At 37.6% G+C, this 27,701-nt stretch overlaps 3 protein-coding genes across 5 annotated transcripts; 1 reads left to right on the top strand and 2 right to left on the bottom strand.

Moving 5' to 3' along the window:
- Window positions 1-3,122: 3,122 nt before the first annotated feature.
- dctn6 (dynactin subunit 6) lies at window positions 3,123-7,689 on the bottom strand. The gene is made up of 7 exons (XM_046843544.1): window positions 7,594-7,689; window positions 6,864-6,928; window positions 5,383-5,488; window positions 4,918-5,006; window positions 4,071-4,118; window positions 3,653-3,795; window positions 3,123-3,451 (listed from the first exon to the last, which is right to left on the bottom strand). Exons 1-7 carry the CDS (start codon window positions 7,623-7,625, stop codon window positions 3,353-3,355), a joined length of 582 nt encoding a protein of 193 aa, XP_046699500.1. The 5' UTR covers window positions 7,626-7,689; the 3' UTR covers window positions 3,123-3,352.
- A 3,189-nt stretch (window positions 7,690-10,878) lies between these two features.
- On the top strand, window positions 10,879-15,705 carry LOC124381703 (N-acyl-aromatic-L-amino acid amidohydrolase (carboxylate-forming) B-like). Its single transcript, XM_046843543.1, has 7 exons — window positions 10,879-11,404; window positions 12,346-12,578; window positions 12,957-13,152; window positions 13,441-13,534; window positions 14,759-14,866; window positions 15,039-15,151; window positions 15,233-15,705. Exons 1-7 carry the CDS (start codon window positions 11,369-11,371, stop codon window positions 15,428-15,430), a joined length of 978 nt encoding a protein of 325 aa, XP_046699499.1. The 5' UTR covers window positions 10,879-11,368; the 3' UTR covers window positions 15,431-15,705.
- A 714-nt stretch (window positions 15,706-16,419) lies between these two features.
- cldnd1a (claudin domain containing 1a) lies at window positions 16,420-25,211 on the bottom strand. 3 transcript variants are annotated; one of them, XM_046843013.1, is made up of 5 exons: window positions 25,155-25,174; window positions 24,564-25,047; window positions 21,151-21,258; window positions 20,778-20,915; window positions 16,420-20,530 (listed from the first exon to the last, which is right to left on the bottom strand). In XM_046843013.1, the coding sequence occupies exons 2-5, from the start codon at window positions 24,856-24,858 to the stop codon at window positions 20,310-20,312; spliced, it is 762 nt and encodes a 253-aa protein (XP_046698969.1). In that variant the 5' UTR covers window positions 24,859-25,047; window positions 25,155-25,174; the 3' UTR covers window positions 16,420-20,309. The 3 variants fall into 3 exon arrangements, with proteins under 3 accessions (XP_046698969.1, XP_046698968.1, XP_046698970.1); XM_046843012.1 differs by having other exon boundaries at window positions 24,564-25,211; XM_046843014.1 differs by lacking the exons at window positions 24,564-25,047; window positions 25,155-25,174 and adding an exon at window positions 24,153-24,553.
- Between the last annotated feature and the right edge of the window lie 2,490 nt (window positions 25,212-27,701).

A 27,701-nucleotide genomic window follows, 5' to 3' on the forward strand; every position in this document is an offset into this window, starting at 1 on the left:
TGCTTCACCATCTCCACACCATCCAACCTTCTCTCTCTCTCATTTTCCTCGTTCATCAGCTCCTCAAAATACCCCCTCCATCTTTTTAACACACTCTGCTCTCCAGGCAACACATTTCCATCTCCATCCTTTATTGCTCTAATTTGCAGCACATCCTTCCCAGCTCAGTCCCTCTGCCTGGTAAATTAGTACAAATCCTTTTCTTCTTATTTAGTGTCCAACTTCTCATACCGCTCCTCATATGCCTTTTCCTTTGTTTTCGACACATCTTTGACCCTCTTCAGTGTCTAGCTACACTGTCCCCTGCCAACACCTTACAGTCTCCAATCTCCTTCAGGTTGCATCTTCTACATAGAACATAGTCCACCTGTGTGCACCTTTCTCCACTCTTATACGTCACCCTATGATCCTCCTTCTTCTTAAAATAAGTGTTCACCACTGCCATTTCCATCCTTTTAGCAAAATCTTTCACCATCTGCCCTTCCACATTTCTCTCCTTAAGACCATTCTTACCCATCACCTCCTCATCACCTCTGTTCCCTTCACCTACATGCCCATTAAAGTCTGCCCAAATCACCAATCTTTCATTCCTAGGTACACCATCTACCACTTCATTTAACTCACTCCAGAATTTTTCTTTCTCCTCCATCTCACACCCACTTGTGGAGCATAAGCACTGATGACACACAACATGTCTACCTTTCTCTCTCTTTAACAGTCATAGCACAAAAATTTAAGGTGCCCACTCTAACCTCCACTCTCCTACACTTCTCCTTTCCCTGCCATCTCTGTAGACGTCTTCCTCCTCTCCTTCTCCTCCTTCGGCCAACAGTATCCAAATTTCCACCTGTACCCTGTTGGCTAACGATACCTGTGGCGGTCGTTGGTAACCCAGGCCTCGACCGATCCGGTATGAAATTCTTATTCATGATTCGCATGTTCGGTTTGGCACGTTTTACGCTGGATGCCCTTCCTAACGCAACCCTCCCTATTTATCCGGGCTTGGGACCGGCACTAAGAGTGCACTGGCTTGTGCAACCATAATGGCTGGGGTTATATATATATATATATATATATATATATATATATATATATATATATATATACACACACACACACACACACACATTTATTGTACAATAAAATACATACCAATAAAGAGGCATGTCTATAAAAGCACACACATGGAGAAACTCCAGCTGTTTATGACATGAACAGGATACAACTCCCCCTTACTGCTTTATCACTGATATAGACTCAGTTACTCCCATTAATACACACACACACACACACACACACACACACACACACTTAAAATAACCGGTAATGTACATTATATCTTATCTCAACTACATTTATACCAGACTTATATTATTTAGTACTACATTATATAATTAATGTTCTATTATTTTATATTTCAGAAAGCTCCCAAAATATGGTTTTTAAGGTTTTTTTGTTTCCAATTAGGTAACAAATGCACGTTTTCTTTTTTAATATTCAAATATTGTGTATATGTAAATTTGCAACTATATACACATCATGAATTCAGATTTCCTTTTTTTTTTTCCACAAACCTTTAATCAATTCAGTTCAGTCTAACTGAATTGTTGATTGACTTCAGCCATGAGAAGCTATAAAGCAATCAATAGGACAAACATCTGCAGTCATAAAACCTACACAATGGTTTAAAATCAGGAACATGCACGTCGTGCTCCACAGACATTTTAACGTTAATTAATACTGACTTGTAGTTCAAATGAGGTTTGCTGTATTTGTCAGTACAGAATAATATTGTGATCAGAACAGCATCACACATTTATTTTTGGAGCATAAACCTGGCACTGGATGCATTCATGTTAAACCCATGTGTATGTTCTGTAATTAACCTAGACTTTTGTATGATAAAGTTCGTTCTTTTTTCCTGATGAGAACCTGTTGGTCACACACTAGCAGGAGAGAGGCCATGATTCAAAGGTCATCTGTCAAAATGCCTTAATAACAAACACCACTAAACAAGTGACCTTTGTTAAACACAGCACAAAACGTCTTAGCAGCACAAACTGATCATTTACATGCTGAACATATTACTCATTGAGCCTAACAAACAGTCCTTTATAGACCTTATGTAAGTTTTCAATATTTTTTCTTTGGCTACTGAATATATGATATTGCTCTAGTTATTATATCTAGAAAGTTAATAGTTTGTCAACATTGAAACATGTACCTCAAAGTGTGTGTATGTAATGGTGTATATAATTGTATTTCCAAGTATACCAGGTTGTGTACGAGGTCCGCTCAAGTTTCGAGAATAGCTCTGTTTACAAGAAAGTACTTCATCTACATTTACACACTATCACACAGCACAGCAATACAGCACTTTTTTTTGCACCTTCTGGAGTGTGTAATGGAAGTCTCCTTTGCGAAGCGTCAAGCACCTTCTTCAAATTCGTGCTGGAAACTCACATGAATTGAGCTCAGTGACAGAGTCAGATTAGAAGACGTAGTAACGCACTTGCTTAGAATAGCACAGATGTACACCAGATGATGTCTTTTGGCACACTAACTTATTAAGTTCAGTGCTCCTTGTGACTGTGAATGCAGCCTTGTGCTGCCATCTGTTGGCCTGTAACAAAAAATGCACTGCTTTATGTATTTGGTCTTAATTAAATTGAAATAAATCTAGAGTGAAAGTTTTAGAAAAGTGGATTTAATTACTTGTTTGAGAAATAATTTCCTATGAAATGAATAAATCAGAAAACTTGGCAAATTCCATGTTACATCGGTTCGGAAAACGGCAATCCCTAATTCTGCAGTGGCGTAGCAAGTATTCTGGACAGGGCCTTAAACCTAAAGCTAGACTGCCTCATGTTCTATAAAGATCATTACAATAGCTGATAACCTAGCAGGCTGAATAATTAATAATAAATTGTGAAAAGAGAACTTTTTTTGGACACACATACAAATGCGCCAATTCTGGTGCTTAGGTTTACTTAATTTAAAACGAGTTATAAGATTGTTAAAATCTGCCTTATTGGTTATCCCGCGTTGCAAATAAACCACCAATAAGATGTAGCTTTAAGGTGGTGCCACCTGGTGAAACAAACACACAATAGAAACAGAGGTCTTGTCAGAACTCCTAAAGGAGAAAGCCTTTAATATCGGACAATAAATAATTACATTTTTATATGATGGTACATAATTGATAGTTATTGGACTGTAGTGAGCATTATGGTGTAATGTAAGGTAAACAGCAAGAGAGAGAGAGAGAGAGAGAGAGAGAGAGAGAGAAAAAAGAGATGAGCACTGTTTTTTTTTGTTAGCGCTAAGAGCAAAACTGTGATGCGGAATGATTTCAGGTGCGTGCAGGAGTCGGGTTAATCTTCTGTGTCTTCTTCAGATGGTGATAGTTGGGTAAAATCTTCATTAGGAAGTCCAGTTGCAGAGTCTGAGGCTATTTAAGGATCGATAGAGGGATAGAAGAGAAAAATACAAGTGCAATAAAAACCCATAAAGTGAAGCCAAGGGGTGTGTGTAAACACAAAAAAAAAGACTTTTTACTGTGAAAATTCACTGGATATTACTTAAAAAAACAAAAATAAAAATGTAAGTGTCTCGGCTGTAAAGCTTTGAGATTCCTCATGAGGTTTGTTACCTGTGGTCTCTCAGTCTGTACTCTCCTCATGCAGCTGGAGCTGTAGATGACTGTGTTCTCTGGAATCTCCTCAGACGTGTTAAGCCGACAGCACGCACCTATGATGCAGCCGCTCGTCAAAATCACGTTACGCCCCACATCGGCTAGACGGACAGAGAGGTCCGAAGACAAAGTAAGGTTTAAGCAGGTGTGTGAACCTGCCCTGTGCCTAAGATCAGGTGTAATTACATCAAAACTTTAAAGTCTTTTCAGGGATATATTTTAGAATATGTACTTCTGTGGCAGCACAAAGAAACTGTTCTGGTGCAGAGAACTGGCTCAACACCAAACTCACTACACTACATTTTAAATCTACAAACACACATAACTAAGTGTAAACAGAGTGTCGGAAACAAATGAACAGAAGAAGCGGAATTACCTTTGGACTCAATGACGTTGTTGTCTCCAATTTTCATCGCCTGGGAGACTGGAGACAAAAGTTAAAATGCTGAATCAACAATACATTTTTTTAGGGGTGACCCCTCCCATGTTTCAATAGGAGAAGCCTGATTTGTCTACCAATCTCATAGGTGAATCTTTTGCAGAGGTCTTATGAAACTACGATCGTGCCATTTTGGTTGTATGGGGGTGCTCAATGTCACAATTCACACAGCCTATTATGATAAAACTGCAAATAAAAAATGTGAAGCTTTAATTTTATATTTTTAATGTGTGAATAAATCAGATTTAAGTTTCCCTTTCCATGATCAACACAGGTGGCAGGGATTTAAATATAATAATATCTGGGAGATTCTGTAAAAGGTATATTCTGTTCTAATTTAATCCTATAAATGTTTTTGCGATTGTTTTTCCGTGCGCTGTTGTTGCGGCCGATTTTTTTTTTATTTGCGGACATGCGGAATGCAAATCCTGTATGCAGTGTGGCCTTTCTGCACTTATTTATTTGTGCATTTTTAGATTTACTGATCCAATATGGTTTTATGCATTTTCTTCTATATCTCCCTGTGATGCTCTGTACATCGTGGCTTTAAAACGTTACATCGAATCGTTTTACGACCACCTGGTGTCATTGTCCAGTCTACCCCCGTCCCCACAAACACACACAAACACACACACACACACACACGATTTAACTATCAGTCGACTACAGGCAAGTGCCTGATTTGTAAATCCTTATTCAGGGACACCCATAGACTTTTTACAACTCACCTTATTGATACATTTTGTTTTTCATGCTTAACTAACAATCAATCAATCCAGCATACCACAGCCGACTTCAAAAACGTTGTTGGTGCCTATCGTCATGGTCTTCGGCTCATATCCCTCTGTGTCAGGCATGATGTTCTCAGGATAACTGAGCCGACCAACCAACCAACACAACAAAAGAAAAAAAAAAAATAGAAAAATTCGACAATTTATTATGGCTTTTAAACACTGCCATATATTTCAGTAGAGTAAAAAGAAAAACGCAAGAATGAAAAACACCAACAAAAATATATTTGGTCTGCTATTCTAAAATTATCATTAAAGACGATTATTACTTTCCCAAAAGTAAAGTTCGGCCTAAATTTACCTTATAAACTGTAAGGCGACATAGATTTAAAAAATAAATAAATTAAAAGAAAAAAAAATACAGAGTAACAAGTTCTTACTTAGAAGTTCTCATCCTCCTTTATCATAGACATATAATCTTTAAACAGAAGTTAATAGATTATAAATTAAATCTATACCCGTTAATGATGAGTGCTTGCTCTTCTATCAAGTTGCCTTCTCCTATAATGATGGGACCAGCGTCTGCAATAATCCGGGCTTTCGGGTGGATCACCGTCCTCGGCCCTGCAAAACAGCAATAGCTCTGTAATACAATTCTGCAATCTAGACCACGAGGTGACAATCACCAAATCCAACATAAGGGTACTTGGCTCTAATTTTAATCAAATAAAGGACATACAAGACTGCAGCTAAAATGTTCTGGTAAGGAACCTGCTAAAACATGGGACAATACACATGACCACACAGCTTTCTTCGCTTTCGATATACATTTATTTCCATGGAAGAATCTCTTCTCTTCAAATAGATTTTGTGTGCTACTACTATAAAAAAAGTGGCTTTTAGTCAAACCAGTAACATTTAATTAAATTTTTTTTTTAACACTAAAATCTGTACTAGCAAAACTCCATGACTTCTTTGACAATGTCAGCAACACAAGTCAGAAAACCAAACAAAACAAAAAAAAACGAAACAATTATTGAATATTACAACGTGACACAAAATTCACGATTCGGTACGTAGCTCGGTTTTTTAAATGGCGGTTCGGTACAATTTCGATACGGTTTGGGGAAGAAACGCAAAACATACAAAATGCTTTTCATTTTTTATTAATGCAGTTTATGAGGGATAATATTTGTAATCAACAATTGAACAGTTTACTTTTTTTAAATCATTTTAAATAAAATGCATGCTTGGTTAAATAAAACAAAAATCAGCCAAACTAATTTGTTATGTGGAAAATGCAATTCCGCAATAAACCTAGGGGGGTTAAAGCGTGGAATTACTGTATTTTATAAAAAGTGAGTAACTAAGTAACCAATTTAATTTCTCAATATGTGGAATTGTCAGGAATTTCTCCTGAACAGAGAAATTCTGGAAGCTGGACATAAAACGCTAAACAACAATAGCGCTAACGATAGCCACGTAGCCATGTATTAAAGATTTTTCTTCTTTTTAATTATTATTTTTCTATTTTACTTTCATTTTACTGCAAGTTGCAACCTGCATTTGCTCTCTCTTTAAATAAGATACTGCTGATAGAAAAAAAAAAAGCTTATAGTTAAGTAATATTCCAGTTTTTCAACTAAAAGCAATTTACCCTACTAGTTTGTGTGACATCTTATTATCTCTCCTTCACATTACCATGCTGCGACTGTCGTATCTTTCTAATAGATACTTACATATGTACGAGTACAAGAACGGTACAGCCTTCAACAATGTTTTAGTTAGTCATGTACTGATATGTAACTTAATGGTCTCGTAGTCGTCACTGAGGTCTATATATACACGTTCTCTCTGTTTATAAACTTTGCCCATCTTTCATACATATCTAGGTGTCTGTGTGACTCATATTCCCAAGCCCACAGGGGAGCGACTGACTAAAAATGAGTGGGATGAGACGTTAAGCTGTTGCAAGCTCAGAGATGAACAGAACACTTACCAATGGTGACATCGCCTCTTATTTCACTCTCCACACACACCACTGCCCCAGCAGCTATTTTAACACTGTGAAAGAAAAGAAAGTTTTGATACAGTACATACACAAATATACACATTATTTTACTCCTTACTGTAATCAGACAGACAGACAGACAGACAGACAGATATGCCAGTTCACTACAACAAAGTAGAAGCAACAAGAAAAAGAACAAGAACAATGATTAAGCCAAGAAGAAGAATATTGAGGTTAAAGAGGAGGAATATTAGGGCTCGTTTATTATTATGATTATTATCATTTTGCGTAAAGAACAGAAAGATGTCTTTCAACAGATCATAATTCCCATCATTCCCATCAACACAAACTTCTCTACAGAAGAGGTCTACGCAATGTTCCGTTAACTAGGCGAATAATCTACTACAGGAAAGAAAAATAAATGAATAAATTAAAACAATTCAGAAAGCATAAACCAGAAATAAATACAATTAACAATGTGTCAAATATAACAAAAACTGAAGTAGAGTGTAAACGGAGGATGCTACTCCTGCTAGCACTGAAGCTTCCTAAAGCTATTCGGGTGTGGTGCCGTTCAACATGTCTAATTTAATCCAATGAAACAAAATAAAACGCTGTGTATTTTGGGAAAGTGACAACATGTCGATATTTTCTAAAATTATTCTAGCGTCCAAATGACAGAAAAGTAAAAGCAGAGATATATATATGAAATCCAAACCTTTTCTGATTAGCTTGTTTGGGGTCCGCCATTTTTGAATCACTGACGCCGGGCTCGATTACACGTCCTTGTTAAAGCCGGCTGCAGGAATCGATTTAAAATGTCTGATATCTAAAACGCATTTTACTGCCATCTACTGGACAGAATTTGAGTAGCACATGCCTCTTATACAGGTGCATGTCAATAAATTATATCATTAAAAAGTTGATTTATTTTAATAATTCAATACAAAAAGTTAAACTCGTATATCATATAGATTCATCACACACAGACTGATATATTTAAAGTGTTTATTACCTTTCATTTTGATGATTTTGGCTCACATTTAACAAAAACAAACCAATTCACTCAAAAAAATTAGACCAATAGGAAAAAAAAAAAACATTTTTAGTGAATTGTTGGCCTTCTGGAAAGTTCATTTACAGTAAATGTACTCAATACTTGGTAGTGGCTACTTTTGCTTTAATTACTGCCTCAATTTGGCGTTTCATGGAGGTGATCATGGAGTCTGTGGCACTGCTGAGGTGGTATGGAAGCCCAGGTATCTGTGTCAATGGCCTTCAGCTAATTTGCATTTTTTTGGTCTCTTGTTTCTCATTTTCCTCTTGAAAATTCAGGTCAGAACTGGTAAGTTTGCTGGCCAGTCAAGCACACCAACACCATGGTTATTTAACCAACTTTTGGTGCTTTTGGCAGTGTGGGCAGGTGCCAAATCCTGCTGGAAATTAAAATCAGCATCTCCATAAAGCTGGCGTTGGCCCACTGCGCAACAGTCCAGTCCTGTTTGTCCTTTGCCCAGGTAAGACACCTCTGACATTGTCTCTGGTGCAGGAGTGGCTTGACAAGGAATGAGTCAGTTGTAACCCATAGATACGTCTGTGCTGGTGGCTCTTGAACCACTGACTCTAGCTGCAGTTACTTTTAGTGAATCTCACCCAAATTCTTGAATGGGCTTCATTTCACCTTTTTTCTACCACATTAATTCCCTCCATTCAACTTTCCATTAATGTGTTTGGATACAGCACTCTGTGAACGGCAGCTTCTTTAGCATTGACCGTTTGTGTCTTACCCTCCATGTGCAGTGTGCCAATGATCATCTTCTGCACAACTGTTAAGTCAGCAGTCTTTCCCCATGAATGTGAAGCCTGAACCAGATTGAGACACAATTTAAAGGCTCAGGAAACCTGTGCAGGTGTTTGGATTTAATGAGCTGATTAGAGTGTGACACCACGAGTCTTTAATATTGAACTTTTTCACAATACATTAAAATTTTCTGAGATACCGAATTTTGGGTTACACACTTGAAATATATCAGTCTGTGTGTGATGAATCTACATAATACAAGTTTCACTTTTTGTATTGAATTACTAAAAGAAATAAACTTTTTAATGATATTTTAATTTATTAAGATGCACCCTCTATATTTATCTACACAGCCCATAACAGCAAATAGTAGAAAATTGTTCAGGCTTATTTAAAGTCATCAGTATCATGTTTTATATTTAGATTAAGTTTGTAATCTTGCGTAACAGTGTAGATTTATTAATTGCTAGAGACTTAAAGCACTTTTGTACGTCGCTCTGGACAAGGGCGTCTGCTAAATGCCGCAAATGAAAATGTAAAATCATTACTAACTAATATTTCAGTGTTAAGACAATATATAAAAAAAAAAACTTTAATTTTTACACTTTTCACAATAATTTGACACAAAAATTGTCAGGTAAAAATAAAAATAAAACTTTACTGAAAAGAAAAGCGTGTTTGAATTGATAAATCCAGGGTAAAAAGTGCAATGAAACTATTATTACCTTCATGTATGTCCCTACTTTAGAGCACAATATATATATATATATATATATATATATATATATATATATATATATATATATATATATATATATATATATATGGTACAGACCAAAGTTTGGACACCTGCTCATTCAAAGAGTTTTCTTTATTTTCATGACTATGAAAATTGTAGAGTCACACTGAAGGCATCAAAACTATGAATTAACACATGTGGAATTATATACATAACAAAAAGTGTGAAACAACTGAAAATATGTCATATTGCAGGTTCTTCAAAGTAGCCACCTTTGCTTAGATTACTGCTTTGCACACTCTTGGCATTCTCTTGATGCCTACTTTGAAGAACCTACAATATGACATATTTTCAGTTCACTTTTTGTTATGTATATAATTCCACGTGTTAATTCATAGTTTTGATGCCTTCAGTGTGAATCTACAATTTTCATAGTCATAAAAATAAAGAAAACTCTTTGAATGAGCAGGTGTGTCCAAACTTTTGGTCTGTACTGTATATATAATATATGTACTGTATATATATATATATATATATATATATATATATATATATATATATATATATATATATATATCAAATCAACCATAATGATAAATAAACTAAATAAACCATATGATCTTACTATAACATTAAGTTCATGGTGTTATGAGATCTATTTATAACTTCTGTAATTTCCAGGGTCATTTTTTGACTTAGTCAGTAATTTCAGTGTGTTTGTTTGCTTGCCAAGTTCAGGTTGACATGTTGTCACCCTGTAACCCATGTGATCCTCTTTTTCCAGTTTTTCTCTTATGTTAAAGCTGAGAAAGTAGTATAAATGATACCGTTTCTTTATCATTAATATGATGCACATATCTGTAATATTTGTCTCTTCTATTTGTGTCGACATGCTGATGCAGAGTGTCATTTTATTTATTACTTTGCTGAACATCTTGTGTTTCATATGAGGATGATGAAGCCGAATGTTCTGTCACATCCCATTAGAGTTGAATGATGGACTTTGGCCAGATTATTGAGCACATGTCATTTGAATACCTTGAGGTATTAAATCGAAGTGCCTTTGCTGTGTTGTTAACGGGAAGAGATCCAGGCAAAGAGCTCCTTCTGGTTGAAATCTACAAATCTTGGTAGTGAAATCATTATAAGATTGCGGTTTACTGAAGTATGTATTTTAAAATGCAAGTGAATATTAAAGAGCATTTATTTCAGTTGTAAACTATACAAATTAATTTGCCATTTATTTATATAAAATGATCTTTCAATTGTTTGTGATCCTAATCATTATTATTACTATTCTGATATTTATCGATGTGTGCCTCGAATTTATACTCTACCAATGCATCAGTTTCTAAACTGACTCATTTATTCCTTCATCTTAGAAGCCTGGAGTTTCTTCTGCTCTATCACACCTGATTCAACTTATCAGCACAGGAAGCCATTCTTTATGAGGTTATAATGAGTGTGTTAGAGCAGGAAAACACACTCAAATGTGCAGGGCAGCAGATTGGCCTGCTGCATAAATCTGCAGTGGTCTCTTTCTCAGAGAGAGAGAGAGAGAAGAGGGGTGAACGGTGCAGTGCAGAGCACACACCCAAACTCACTATAAATTCAGAGAAGCAGCATGAATGTGTGTGACTGTGTGTGAGTGAGTGTGTGTGTGTGTGTGTGTGTGTGTGTGTGTGTGTGTGTGTGTGTGTGACTGTGACTGCTGAGTCAGTTAAACTGTAATACAGAGGCGAGAATGGTCAGAGAGCAATGCAGCAGCCAAAAGAAACTGGACAGCTGAAAAACTTCTCCCAGTTACTCAGGATGGCTAGAACATAGTCTTGTTAATCATGGCAATTCTAGACCAGGATCAGGACCAGGATCAGATTATCTACGCTTAGTTACAGCTTGCTGAAGGTTGGTGTCTTGAACTAGAACTATTAGGATTGTGTGTGAGACTGAGTGATGGACAGAGAACACCGCTCCCATCTCCGAAGTAAGGTAAGAGTTATTCATTGAAGTGTGACTGAAAACTTATCACCACGTGGATGTGCATCTCGGCTCAGATAATCATCTGGCAAACAAGGACGGCTTATGGCAGTTTTTGCTTGGAAACATCTTACATTAGAGTTGACATAACTTTTAAATAAAACAAAAGCAAAATAATATTAAAAAAATTAAATAAAGTTACAAAGCTATGCATTGGACTTGCAGGGTATGCCATTTTGCTTTTCATTATGATTATTATTTGTGTTTTTTTTAATACAGCAGGCGCGCAAATATATAAAGGAAATACAACATTTAAAAAATATCTAGAATTAATTTATATAGCATTTCAAACTGCTGACGGTGCAAAGACAACAAAGCGCATTTAAATCAGGCTACAATAATAATAATAATTATTATTATTATAATAATAATAATAATTATTATTATTATAATAACAATACTCATAACAATAATAATAATAATAATAATAATTGCACCTAGCAGAAACGTAAACTGAATAAACAAAAGAAAAGAAAACACAAATAGTATATAAAAAATATATAACAATATAAATAATTAACATGCCATCCATAGCAATGCACCAGAAAATGTATTTTATATTATTATTATTATAACAACCAAAAAATTTGAAAAAGATATGCTCAAAGCTCCAATGCAAAATTAAATTTAAGGCATGTTTTTGGTGATAAACAGGAAACTGAATGTTTCTTTTTTACACGTCTTGATTTAATCTTTTAAAGTTGCAGTCAGTTCCTTTCCAATTAAAAACAAATAATCATCATCATCATTATCATAACAATTCAAAAAGAGCTAAATATTGGTTTACCTTCAATGTGATTTGTTCTTAGTAAATAGATAAATGATCTGAGGTTAAATTCTTTAATAAGTAGTTACAGTATATGTTGAGGACTTAATGTTATCATGTGATGCAGCCAGAAATAGTGACCATCCCGGCCCTGTACCGCATGGCCCTGTGTGGTGGTACCCATGGCAACGAGCTGGCGGGGGTTTACCTGCTGCGCCAGAGCATGAGGAGGAAGCGGAAGGGCAGCATGGTGGATCCGGTTACTATGGTAACAGTAATGGCAAACCCGCGTGCTGTGCAGCGGTGTGTACGTTACACAGAGATGGATCTCAACCGCTGCTTCACACACACTACACTGAGGTCAGCCATCCAAACACACACACACACACACACACACACACACACACACACACACACACACACACACATACAGACACACACAAACACACACCACAGACAGAACTAATATTAGGAATAACAGTACTCTGTCCTTCCTGCTTGGTAATTGTTCTTCTTTGTCTTTCACTTTGTCTCTATCTTTCTTTTCCTGTCCATTTTCTTCATCTGTTTTCTCTCTTTTTCCTCTTTTTTTCCTTTTAAATTCCCGTCCTCCTTTTTAATACCCATCTTTCTCTCCTCACGCTTCCTCTTTTCCTCCTTCCTCATCTTCTTCCCTGAGCCTGCAAATATCTTACGTTCCTACATTTTTTAATAAAATTAATATGCCCCCTGTCTCAGTGCCCCCGTCTCTGATATCACCCCGTATGAGGTTGTTCGTGCTCAGGAGCTGAACGCTCTGCTCGGGCCTAAAGGCGACTCCGCAGCAGTGGATCTGCTCTGTGATCTCCACAGCAGCACTGCAAACGTAGGTCTCTGCGTCATCGCTCACTCCGACAACGACTGGATCTGCCTGCACATCTGTAAACACCTGCAGGCAAGAATCACCCCGTTTGTACATGGGGTTTGGAGCTAGTTCATTAGCTGAATTAATGATACTTCATATACAGATTGCAGCTAGAACTTTACATTTTAGTTGATGGCATCTGGGCTTAAGATAATAACTTTGGATTTTTAAAAAATTGTTCAGAGTTTAAGGTGAGGGCATTGGATTTAGCCCTTCAGTAGGATTGAAATGTGTGGTTTAGGCTTAAGGACTCAAATCATATGAAAAAAAAAGACTTTTCAGAAACTGTTAAGGATGTAGGTGTGTACGTGTTTTCAGAGGGAGCTGGCCACCATTCCAGTGCGCTACGTCCACTACGATGTTCCCAAGAGTGAGGCTTACACATTGCACTCTGTTGGGAAACATGGCTTTGGTGAGTCTATGAGCAGTTGCTTTCACATACACTTACAATCAGCAGAGCTGATCGTTTTTACAAAGGTTTAGAAACAAGAATCATATTTAGACAAAAAATAGAGTTTAGAAAAGAATGGCCCAGCCGAATGTAGCTGACAAAAGTAACTCTTCTCACACTGCATACTGTGACAGGGAGAAAAACTTTTCAGAATCAAGAAAGAAAGGTGCTTTATACTTTTACAGCACAGTAAATTTTTTTTCAGCATATATCCCAAGTAGTGTTTATTAAGCTGGGGTCACACAGCTGTGGGGAAGCACAGGGATATAGCACCCCTGGAGCACAGGGGGTTAAGGGCCTCTGGGCTCAAGAGTGGCAGCTTTGCAATGCTGGGGCTTAAACTCGCAACCTTCTGAGTTAAACTCCCTACTAAAGTACACCTCGTATGTGTCCTTAGCTAACATGAGTAACCCCCTTCAAGTCAAGGTTTTACATGTTATTGTTCTGAAATGCTTTTCTGCTCAGCAAGGTTGTAAAAAGTGGATATTTAGTTAATGCCTTCCTGTCAGCAGAAACCTGTCAGGACATTCTCCTCTAAAACACTGTCACAGTTTACCATTGTTGCTTGCTTGACTTTTTTTCTGTTTGCTCTGTACGGGTGAAAATCTTGGGAGAGCAGATGATTCTGAAAAAACTTAAACTGGCCTGTCTGGCCAAAAAATGGATGATGAAATATTTACACTTTTATAAGTTAAACGAATAGCATCACCATGTTTACGTCTCTGTCAGCTTAGCTCTCTCACAGGACTGGCACGGTCTCACTGTTGAGCCTTTAAATCTCCTCAGTTGAACTACTTAGTTATATGCTTGAATAAAAAACATCTGCCAAATTAATACATTTATTCTAAGCGCCTTATGCATTTTTTGGATGAATGACTCCTTTGCCAGTACCCCCCACCACACCCCAACAACATCTCCCCCCTCTGTTTGACTGAGCTGTGCTGACTCAAGCACTCCTGCGAATTACACACATCTCTTAATTTATGGACTCTTTCAAAACGCCCTCAGATATACGCCATTTCATCCTGATTTTCACTGAAGCGATTAATTTGAATAGCCTCGACATGATTTTTTTGCCCTGTGCGCAAAACCGAAGTTAAAGTAGCTCTTTAAATGTCATGCTGACTAAAAAGTCTTACTAAAAACTACATTTCTATCTAAATAAGAGTTTTTCACCCTGTCCAGCGATGGAGGTGGGTCCTCAGCCACATGGCGTGATCAGAGCCAACGTTTTTACTGCCATGCAAGAAGCTGTTCATCTCACACATGAATGGGTTCGTCTTTTCAACTCAGGTACCATGGAGGCTACAGTACCCAGCATGCTTTGAAGGTAGAAGAGCATCTAGTATGAATGAATCTTTGTGTTATAGTACTGAAGATGTTTCGAGTTCAAATTAGTGGAGAAGCATCTTATATTAAAAAGCCAGTTGCCTTGTGATTCCACTTTTTTTGCTTTCATTTTCAGGGGCCCAGTTTGAGAGTGGCTCGGTGGATGTTTACACGATGGTGGAGAACATAAAATACCCTCAAGATCCTCTTACACACACCATCACAGCTGCTGTACACCCAGAACTACAGGTTTGTTTTCCAGCAAAGGTTGTGCGTATATTCATGGTTGCTAAGAAGCTGTAATAACTTTCTCCTGTCTCCTTTTCTCAGGATAGAGATTTCTGTCTCCTCCACCCAGGTGACCCCGTCTTTCTCTCTTTTTCTGGAGAAACTCTGAGGTACAAAGGGAAAGAGGCACTCTATCCATTCTTCATCAACGAGTGTGCGTTCTACGAGACGGGTGTCGCTCTGTCTCTAGCTAGGAGAAGGAAGGTGGAGATTCCGGCCGTGCAATGCAGAAGAACGTGAAGTGCGCACTTGTCAATTATGGAAATCCCAGTGTTTAAATGCCTGAATTTTCGATAAAGGACCTGACTAGATGGGAACCAGCTTTTGTCTATACCTTCATTTGGTGAACCTTAAAGTGTCCATGAAATAAAAATGTGTTTCAGAATTCTTTCAGAACTTACATGATTCATGGTGATATTGACCTCCGTATACAGGAATCTGTTCTTAGAAAATGACAAATAGTTGTTGTGTATACATACACCGGCCAGGCATAACTTTATGGCCATCGATCAGGCATTACATTATGACCACCTGCTTAATATTGTGTTGGCCCCTTTTTTTTACTGCTAAAACACTTCTGACCCGTCGAGCATCAACACCTTAACTTCTTCAGCAATTTGAGCTACAGGAGCTCGTCTATTGGATCAGACCACACGGACCAGCCTTCGCTCCACACATGCATCAATGAGGGTGTTATAAATACAACAAATTAAAATGATATGACCGGCAGAAAAACTGATATTTTCTAAATATAATAATAATCGTGAATCCACTGTGTTGTTGTTTGTACATTTTGCTAGCTTTGGGGTTTCACTTTAGCAGAAATGTATTGTGTTAGCAGCCAGAGCTAGATCTGATCTAGACGTCACAATTTGGCCCTTGTCAAACTCAAATTCTTACGCTTGCCCATTTTTCCTGCTTCTAACATCAACTTGGGGGACAAAATGTTAATTTGATGCCTAATAAATCCACCAACTAACAGGTGTCATGATGAAGAGATAATCAGTCATAAAGAAATAATGTCATAATATTATGCCTGGTCGTTGTATTTCTGTGGAAAAAATTTCTAATTGTTTTGTTTTAACATAAAATACCCACAAATGGAATTCAATAAAGCTACTTAACACTTCAGCAAACACTTCAAATCACAAGACCGAGGAAGAACATTAACCCTCGGCTCCTAACTTGTATTACCAGATGTTGTTTTGTTCGTAATAAACAAAAAGTAATTAAAAATAATTAATTTTATTGAGGTTAAAGGTTCCGAATCATTCATTCAGAACTTTTCATACAAATGCAGGTTAAATAACATCAAAATACAATAACTATAGAAATTGGGAAAAGCTTACAAAGAGACAGTCATTTCATATTAATGCCCTACATTCACAATGTGGAATTGTAACATGTTTATTATAAGGAATTCAGATTTACTGTTAACACTGGGTATTATATAATAATAAAGTGTTTATATTAAATTACACATCCAAAATAAAAAACAGGATAAATAAGTAGAGCAACAGAAATAATAATTGAATCAATATTCATTAAAAATGTTAATGCTTATGTATAGCCTGGTCTAATGAACACTATGAACATGAACACACTTTTTATAACCTAAAAAATAACAACACAAAATGAATTTCTGATCAAGTTATTCAAAATAAAAGGATGGTGTGCTTGAACCCATACCTGATTTTCTTTACTATATAAACACCATGCCAGGCTTTTTTTTCCCCACCACTACAGTTCGGAGGCAGGAACCAGAACTGGGTCTTTTTCTCACCATTATGCCACCAGATATATTCAAATGATTCGCTAGCTAATGTTAGCTACAATCATTGTGATCACTTTGTTTATTTTTTATTCTATTATTTTTATTTAAATTTCGATTTAATTTATATTTCTTACACTGGTTATACACACACACACACACACACACACACACACACACACACACACACACACACACACACACACACACACATATATATATATATATATATATATAAAACATGGTGGCAAAATGAACCCCCTTGACTCAGAAAAATAGCTCTCTGTGTGTCTTTATTACACTGTGCCATTAAACACTTCACAGTTTTACGCGAGAAACACTCCAGTGAATTCCCAACATTCACACAGACTATCACTTACACACAGCATTATTCGCATTAAAAATGTCACATCAGCACACAGTCATGCGCGATAAGCGTGAAACATTAAAGTGCCTTTTTTGAGAGAGAGAAAAAAAAACTTTTTTCAAATGTATACGAAGCAGAATAAAAAAAATCTGGTGTGACACACATTAATAATAAGCAGCTCCTTCATTTCTTTAAAGCAAATATACCACAATCTTGGAGACAGTATTCTGTATCGACTTCATATTTCAGAAGAAAAACTAACCTTCTCTTTGCTTTTCCTTTAATAAATCAGATTTTATTCAAGCTTGGTCTGCTGGTTTGCTGGTTTACTGCTCACTCCTGCATTGCCATAGAGGCAGTAAATGCTATGATTAAACCATAATTGTTGGCACCTCGCTGCAGCAAATGGCTTCTGCATTTAACTGTCAAGATGATGATGAAGAATCTAACAGCCCTGTGAATGTCCACCCAGCACTTTCGGCTCACTCGCATTATAGCCATCTCATCTCCAGCTGCTGATTTCAGATTATCAGGGTGCATTAATTCACTGTAAATCTCACAAAATTCTCCGGAAATCTACTTTGGAGCAAAGCTTAGCCAAAGTCCCAATCTGCATGCCACTGCAGTTAATAGTATGCCCAAATAGTACACAAGGTCAGTAAAGTGTGCTTGTGTTTAGTGTGCTATATACTTTAGTTAGGTAGTATAGCGGTGTACTATTTTAACATGCTATTTAATACAGTAGTATGCTGATGCAGTCTTTTATTTATTCTATTATTAATATGACAGTATGATGTACTTTCCCCCTACTGTTTAGTACAGTAGTATAGTAGTGTACAAATATACCATACTATTCAGTGCAGTAGTATTTTCTTCGGCATACTACTTTGGATGACAGATTTTCATGTATTATTTTTAGACACTATATAGTATTGGGGTGTTTTAGTACACCATACAGTGTCAAAGTAGTATGTGTAGTTATAGTACAACAGTAGTAATTTTTTAGGGTAGAAATAGGGTAGGGTAGTAATTACAATGACGTTTTGCCACATAAAAAAAAAAGTATAAAGAATAAAGTCGTAGCAATACATTAATAAAGGCGTAACATTTTGAGTACAATTTGAAGTCCTAGCATTATGATAATATAGCATCGAACGCACCGGTGTTCAACTCCTTTAGGGTTGATCTCTTTGATAATCATCCTCATAGTCTCTTGAGAAACAATATATTTGCATAGCACGCAGATGTAACTATAGATATCCCTGGAGTCAACCACTGGTCGGCATTTCAGACTTCACAGAAAAGGTAAATTCCTCAATGTCTGATTTTTTTCTTCTGAATAATATTTCCGACATCACCGCTGCAGTGTCAGTTTACTAAATAAAACCCTGTGCTGATGAGGCAAAAGATCGCTAAATTCTAATCAAAATTCCACATTCAATTCATGGTTCAAGTTTCTTTCTCAATTCTGTGATTTTTCTCAAAATATTACCACATTAATCTCGTTTTGCTACGACTTGATTCTTAAAATATTTAGACTTTATTCTCCTACTGCTACAACTTTATTAAATTCAATTTTAAATTTATTCTCAGATTGCTATGACTTTAATTCCATAATCTTAGATTTGTTTCTTTTTTTAACGTGACATTAAAACGTCATCTTGTTTTTTGTTTTTTTTTATTCTAGAAAAAGGTTGTTTAATTCCCACATTATTTCACATATCAATTGCTATAATAGTATGTTGGTCCAATCTTATCTTTATAAACTGTTCGTTATGCAAGAAATGTACATTTGTGTTTAGTGCACTTGTATGAGATTTGGGGCGTAAAATAAGTACAAATAGTAATAGGGTAGTTTTTTTTTTTTTTATTCTAGCAAAAGGATGTTCAATGTTTTGTCTAACTGTACTGTATGGTAGTATACTTTATTTATTTTCATGTAATAAGATGTTTTTAATAAATCAAATGGTTATTTAATGTTTTTTCCCATAGTATTGAGAAGAGATGGGTGTTTAAGTATTAAAGTACCATACTACAGTATTTATTGCAGCAATTTTTTTAAACTCTATTATATTTGGCATGGTTGTTTGGTAGGATTTTATTTCCAATACTAATTTAGTATGGTAGTATGATTGCATATTACATTTTTATTGTGTTCGTGTGATGCATACGTCACACTATTTCGCACAATATGTTGGTAGTGTGCTATTTTATTATACAATCAAGTGCAATAGTAAAGTGTAGTATTTTGAGATACGACTTAGTATAGTGCTATTATTTTATACTAATATGCCGTGTTATTTACTTCCTTTGTAACGGGGTGGGGGTTTTGTTCTATACTATTTAGCAGGTTGTATAAAATTATTTTTCATATTTAGTAAAGTAATCTCACAGCATTGATATTATGGTTATATGACGGTGTAATCTCTTTCCCATAGTTGCACTACGGTAGTATTGTGGAATAGTAATACACTATACTGCCAAATGTTTGCAGACACCCAGTCATAAGTATGGTATGTGCTTTTTGAGCATCGCATTCCACATTTAGTCCCAGTTTCCTCTTCATAATATAGCTATATATAATATAATATAATATATATCTAATATATAATCTATAGCAGGAGATCTTTCACTCCAACCAATGCAAAGCATATCTTTATGGAGTTTGCTTTGTACACAGGGGTATTGTCATGCTAGAACAGGTTTGGATTTCCTGCTACTGCATCCACAGACACGCTATACAATTGTGTGCCTTTCGCTTTGTGATAACAGTTTGGGAGAGAACCACAAATGGCTGGGAAAGTCAGGTGTCCCAATTATTTTGTCCATATAGTGAATGTTGGCCAAAAAGTAATTGCTACAATAGTATGTTCTTGGATTAATATTTTTACATACTGTTTACTATGCAAGAAGTGTATGTGTGTTTAGTGCAGTTTCACGTGATTGAGGACACTGACTTGGCTGTAATAGTTTGTAATGCACTAGGCCACTCGGTAGGCAGTGAAACGGTAGTAGTTCTTGCTGTGACAGCGAGCGGCCCACACCAGTAGAGCGGCGGCCATCATGTACAATGGAGAGGAGATGAGAGCGAGATAGAGGGACCAACCGAGAGAGCCGTCCACAAGGTCTGGGATAACGGAGACACGGTGTAGCAGGTCCATACCCGCCAGGAAACAACACACACAGCCTAAAGAACACACACCTAATAGAAAGAGTGAGATGCAGTATGAGTGAAATCAGGAAATAAAGACCTTGTTGAAACCTGATGTGTGTTTGATGGATAATGGTATTTAATGGATAATGTTTGTGTTTGATGGCTTTGATGATGAATTTTATGTCTAATGATGAAATGTTGATGTTTGATCTAGACTGGTATATTTTGTTAAACAAAATGGCAGTGTTTGGATGGATCAATGTTGGTTGCACTCTAAGAAGCAAAACTTCCTGACCTGCAAGAAGGTGGAGGAGTCCGATGCCCAGTGTAGGACTGAAACTACGACACAAACAAGCACAGAATCCCACCAACCCTCCTACTAACACCAAACCCAGAGATAGCAGAGGCAGGAGAAACTGACACCTCCACAGATCTAGAAATAGACAAGGACATTTATTATATGTTCAATGTAACATGAATTTTCACAATATTGTTAAATATTCTTTATAATTACAAAAAAAGCTCCATTTACTACAAAACCAGTCAGTCCAATCTAAACACTTTACCGTAAGTGTGTAGTGAATGTTATAAAATTAAATGTAACAGTGGGAATTGTTTGTGTCCACATTTGCGTGTGTGTGTGTGTCTTTGTCATTTATCTCACTCACAGGTGCGTATTATGTCCTCTCCGCTGTTGTGATTGCCTGGTTCTATGTATTTGGGTGTGAACTGCTGAGACAAGGTGAAGCTCACACACTCTGTGTCCATCTCAGGATCTAAGCACACACAAAAAGAGATTTACAACAGCAGTTCCAAAAACATTGAAACACATTGTAAATAAAAACAGAATGCAATGATTTGCAAATCTAATAAGGCCATATTTTATTCACAATAGAACATAGAAACATATCAGTGTTTACACTGAGGAAGTTCTACCGTAATTTCCGGACTATAAAGCGCACCCTTATATAAGCCCTGAATTTTACAAATATTTTTATTTTTAACATAAATAAGCCGCACTACTAAGTCTACACTAATGTACTTTACACAGGCTTTAACGAAAGACACGTTACACACGGTATAATGGGCGAAATATGTTGCGCTTCCTTTAGGAGCATAGTGGTATTTTGGGAATAGCATGCCACTGTATTTTCCGGTATTACTGCATGTGTGCAAGACCAAGGAATATTTCCTTATTATTTTCTGATGCTCATTTCTAAGTTTCTTTGACTAACCCGTAACGCTGTTGCCAAGACAAATAAAAAAGCACGAGTTTTGGAAACCTGTCTGTGCTTATATAATTTCTGTTGCAACTGGAGTTAGCGGGCTCTCCCTTCACCCTGACTCAACGCGCTACAGCGGCTTGTATCTAAACAGTAGCCTACCAAAAAAGTCATTGTTTACTGTCTTCCTCCTTACTTTCACAACTATTTCTCTCTGGAGTTTATCTTTTGGCATTGTCGTGCGTTTAAAAATCACCCGATGGAAGTTTTTTCTCCCAAAGCCGTGCAGCTCAGAACACAGGCGTTTTTTTGTTTCCGTTCGGAAAATTTCATTGGTCTAATAACCCAGGAAAAATTCATAAATTTCTTGCTTTGTTGTTTAAGCCGGGGGGTTCAAAACGTCGGAAAAGAGTAGCGTCTTATAGTCCGGAATATACGGTATTTAAAAAAAAAAATACGGTCATTTTGAATTGAATAGGTGCAGCATGTCTAAAAGAAAAGTTGGGACAGGGTAATAAAAGTCTAGTCTAAGATGATTGGGTATAAATAGTGTATCTTACAGAGGCAGAGTAAAGATGGGCAGAGCTTCACCAATCTGTGAAAGACTGTGTCTACAAATTGTGGAACAATTTCAGAATAACAAAACTGTTAAATATCTTATCATTTACGGTACATAATATCATCAAACGTTTCAAGGAATCAGGAGAAATCTCTGTGCACAAGGGACAAGGACGTAAATCAATATTGGATGCCCATGATCTTCAGGCCCTCAGACCGCAGTGTATTTAAAACAGTCATGATTCTCTGAAGAAAATCACTGCATGGGCTCATTAACACCGGTTTGCCATGTCATCCACAAAAGCAGTTTAAATCTCTATCATGAAAAGAAGATGGCATGAACATGATTCATAAACTCTGCTATCCTCTCTGGGCAAGTTCAAGTTTATTTCTATAGCATTTTTCACAATGGACGTTGTCTCAAAGCAGGTTTGAAGAACTTAAGATTTAAAGCGAATGATGTGTATTTATCCCAGATGAGCAGCCATGGCGACTGTGGCAAGGAAAATCTTCCTTAGATGTTATGAGGAAGAAACCTTAAGAGGAACCAGACTCAAAAGGGGAACCCATCCTCATTTGGGTGACATCAAGGGTTTGATTATAAATCTTAAAAAATAAACGAACTAACTAAAAGCACCCAGTGTGTAATTATGATTAATGTCCTTTCTACAGACTTATACAGTCAGTTATCGCTGTGGAACCAGGAGTTACTGAGCAACTTATAAAATACCTCATCATCTAAGATCATCATAAATCCAACACCAACTTTTCTATAAGCAAAAGCTCATTTAAAATGAATTGAGGCAGAGTGGAAACCTGAAAAAGTGGAAAAGTGAAAAGGTGGATGGTGGGGTCCTCTGACTGGGGCCCCTCAGGGCTGTATGCTCAGTCCACTGCTGTTCACTCTGCTGAATCACGACTGTGTAGAAATGCACAGCTTGAACCACATCATCAAGTTTCCAAATGACGCGACTATGCTCATCAGCAAGAACGACGAGTCAGCATAAAGAGAGATCGCTGATCATCGATGGATCCTCCGTGAAGATCGTCAAGAGCACCAAATTTCTTGGTGTTCATCTGGCAGAGAACTTCACCTGTTCACTCAACACCAGCTCCATCACCAAGAAAGTCCAGTAGCATCTCTACTTCCTGAGAAGACTAAGGAAAGCCCATCTCCCTCCCCCTATCCTGCCTACATTCTAAAGAGGGACTATAGAGAGCAGCTGCTTCACTGCCTGGTTTGGGAACTGCACCGTCTCGGATCGCAAGACCCTACAGAGGATAGTGGGGACAGCCATGAAGATCATTGGCGATCATCTCTCTCCCCTTTATCACGGACATTTACACCACACGCTGCATCCCGAAAGCCAACAGCATTGTGGACGACCACACACACCCCTCACACACAATCTTTACTCTCCAACCATCAGGGAAGAGGTTCCCAAGCATTCGGACCCTCACATCCAGACTGTGCAACAAGCCGTTTTTTCCTCAAGCCATCAGGCTTCTCAACACACAATTGAACTGCAACTCACACACACACTCACTTAACTGTGTGTTACTGAGCTGCTGCAACCTGAACTCAAACACACACTCATTACTCATCTCAATTCACACACATCCATGTCTTCAGCACAACCCGTTTTATAAGATAACAGTTAACATAGTTATAATAAAATAAACATGCTGTGTTGCGCATCTACTTGACTGCACAAACGGTTATGTTTACATTCTGTATTTTCTCTTGCACATTGTACTGTATAACACATTATACAATAGGTTTAGCGGTGGCACTATTTTGTGTTTTGTGTATCTGTCCTACACTGTCCTATGTTGTCTGTTTGCAATAGGTTGCACACGATGCACTTTATGTGACCAGGACAACTTACTTTAGTCTTTAGCTCTGTGTTGTGTATCTACTTCTATGTTGTGTGGTGTAGCTCTATGTTGTTTTATGTAGCACCAGTGTCCTGGAGAAACGTTGTCTCAAGAAAGAAGAAAAAAACATTATAATGCATGGAATCTTAGGACTTCTTTATGCATTTTCTGTATTCATTATACAGTACAGTTTCCAGACTGCATAAAAAAATACTTGTTCCGTATTTGTCAGTTCAGGAACGAATTACGGTATTACTGTATCATATAATATAAATTGAATAGAATTATATTAAAATATTTATATGAATCATTATTATACATTTGATAGTAATTGCATTAACGAGCACTGTAGGAATACGAATTGCTGCAGCTGATGATGATGATGCTGATGATGATGAAGATGATGATGACGAAGTCCTCACCTGGCTCGCGGTACCAGCGGTTGCGGTCGGCGGGCACGCGCACGCACCTCCACCACAAGCCGAGGGTGCCGTTGAGGCGGAACATCGCGTCGCTCGCGGTCTTCTCGTCGAACTCGGCGTCGCTGAGCTCCTGGTGCAGCGCGCGCAGCTCGCTCGCGTTGTGCTCGTGCCGCACCCGCGGGCTCGCGTACTGATACCAGTGGCGCGTGCCCACCGCCACAGACAGGTAGACCGTGGCCAGGGTGCTCAGCACGCACGCGATCACCAGCGCCGTGGCCGAGCGGTTGTCCACCATGACGCCGTACCTGACCTGGTTTTCTGCTCGGAGGTTTTTCCTCTTTTTTCTCCCTCCTCCTCCTCTGAGTGTCCTCCTTTTTTTTGAATCAGCAGATCAGATGAAATTCAGAGCCCATCTGTTGTGGTGCAGCTTCCATCTGGCCCTCAGCAATCAATTTCTCCCATAAGCTGTCACTTATCAACAAGCCTTAAAGATAAATGCAATCTGAATTGAATGACTGCAATAAATATGGACAAATATTACTGATATAATAATAATTATAATAATAAAACAGAAAATAATATTATATCTACTACAAATGCATGCCCCTGTATCCCTGTGTTGTTGAGATTTAGTAAATAATCCCTCTGCTTTCCTTTTCCGGTCAGCAGGCAAAAGCAGGGAATGCTGGGTATTTGATGCTGGAATGTTTTATTTATGTATATTTCATTCTTTCTCTTTTCTCATCTGGTGAGATTAGTCGATTTAATGCATTCAAGTCTTTGAGGAAATGATTAAGAAAATGGGTTTCTTACTGTAAAAATAGTTTTCAGTCATATTTCAAGTATTATGTATATACACTGATCAGGCATAACATTATGACCACACAGTAAATATAATGTTTATATTTCAGAGTAAAGTTATTTGAACCCAGATAGAGTATTTTTAACACTTTGGAGAGTAAAGTTGCTCTATCAGTGGAGTTAAAATTGAGTGTAAAAATCTGCAGAAACGCAGTGACAATTTCAATTGGTCAGAATGATTTATGCGTAAAATAACGTTAACTCGGTCACTATAAAAACAAAAGATTTAATACAGTTAATAGCTATTCTTAGCTAATGTATTTTTTAGCTTCCCAGGCAAAGTGAATCTAGGTTTTTTATATATTCTGGTAATGTTAGCATGCATATGATAGTTAATGTTGGTCTTATTAAACGATAACTTAGATCACTGACGTGTTTGTTTTACATGGCTTAACAATTTTAACGGGTTACTGTTCGAACTAAAATAGCTAATGAGCTAGCTAACTTTGGCACAATTATTTGGTAGCTAATTGGAGACCGTGCCTCTTAACTTTAACTAGCTTTAATTTGCTGCAGAAAATAAGGTGTTGGCAGGGGACAGTCTAGCTAGACAGCCTGGGATGGTGGTCTGTAGGATGGTTTTGGAGGTGAAGAAGAAGAGAAGGAGAGTGAGGAAGAATAAGATGGTGGAAACTGAATGAGGAAGAGTGTAGTGTGAGATTCAGGGAAGAGGTCAGACAGGGGCTATGTGGTGGTGAAGGTGGATGATGGATGCTGGATGATTGGGTAACTACTGCAGGAGTGATGAGGGTGGCAGCTAGAAAAGTACTTGGTGTGACATCTGGAAATAGAAAGGAAGACAAAGAGACTTGGTGGTGGAATGAGGAAGTGCAGGAGAGCAGAAGGAGAAAGAGGTTGGAGAAACAGAATTGGGATCGACAGAGTGATGAGAAAAGTAGGCAGGAGAACAAGGAGATGCGGCAGCAGGTAAAGAGGGATGTGGCAAAAGTCAAGGAAAAGGCATATGAGGAGCTTTATGAGAGGTTGGACACTAAGGAAGAAGAAAAGGATTTGTAGCGATTGGCCAGGCAGAGGGACCGAGCTGGGAAGGATGTGCTGCAAGTTAGAGCAATAAAGGATGGAGATGGAAATGTGTTGACTAGTGAGGAGAGTGTGTTGAGAAGCTGGAGGGAGTATTTTGAGCAGCTGATGAATGAGGAAAATGAGAGAGAGAGAGAAGGTTGGGTGGTGTGGAGTTGGTGAGGAAGGAAGTGGTTAGGATTAGTAAGGAGGAAGAAAGAGCAGGGATTAAGAGGATGAGTGGAAAGTCGGTTGGACAAGATAACATACCAGAACAAGCATGGAGACGTTTAGGAGAGATGCAGTGGAGTTTTTAACCAGATTGTTTAACAAGATTTTGGAAGGTAAGAAGATGCCTGAGGAATGGAGAAGGAGTGTGCTGGTACCAATCTTTAAGCATAAGGGAAATGTGCAGACCTGCAGTAACTACAGGAGAATAAAGTTGATCAGTCACACCACAGATGCCTTATTTGCTTTGAGAATGTTGATGGAGAAGTATAGAGAAGGACAGAAGGAATTGCATTGTGTATTTGTGGATTTAGAGAAAGCGTACGACAGGGTCCCGAGAGAGAAGTTGTGGTATTGTATGAGGAAGTCAGGTGTGTCAGAGAAGTATGTGAGGGTGGTGCAGGACATGTATGAGGACAGTGTGACAGCAGTGAAGTGTGCAGTAGGAAGACAGACTGGTTCAAGGTGAAGGTTGGACTGCATCAAGGATCGGCCCTGAGCCCTTTCCTGTTTACAGTTGTGATTGTAGCAAACCCCCAGCCAGACAATGGTGAAGCATACTAATGTTTCAAAAAGCCTTTATTTTGTGTTCAGCCGTCAGCCTTTTCTTTGGGAAACACAAAATCTACCTTTCCTTGATGAAAAACCTTTTCTTAGTGAAACACCGTAAGAGCTACAGAACAGATAAATAACAAATAATACAATCAGCTCTTACAAACATAAACATGAATAGCCATTTATAAGAAACCCTTTTGTGATGTCACACAATGATGTCACAGATGTGACAGTGATAACAACACATTAAAACACCTTCACAGTTAAATAGATTAACCCACATATTAATGCATATACACATTAAACAATCAAACATAGTACCTTGTTCCCGTTCCAGCTAGGTGCTTAATTATCCCTTACTTTCCTTAAGAACCTTGTACGATTTCAGAGCGTTTTAGTGACATGACTTTCCTTTTAGTGGGGGCGGAGTTAAAGGCCTATACTGTATGGGGGCGGAGTTCAAGGACTATACCG

This window comes from Silurus meridionalis, chromosome 28 (genome assembly GCF_014805685.1).
Source record: "Silurus meridionalis isolate SWU-2019-XX chromosome 28, ASM1480568v1, whole genome shotgun sequence".
Taxonomy (NCBI): domain Eukaryota; kingdom Metazoa; phylum Chordata; class Actinopteri; order Siluriformes; family Siluridae; genus Silurus; species Silurus meridionalis.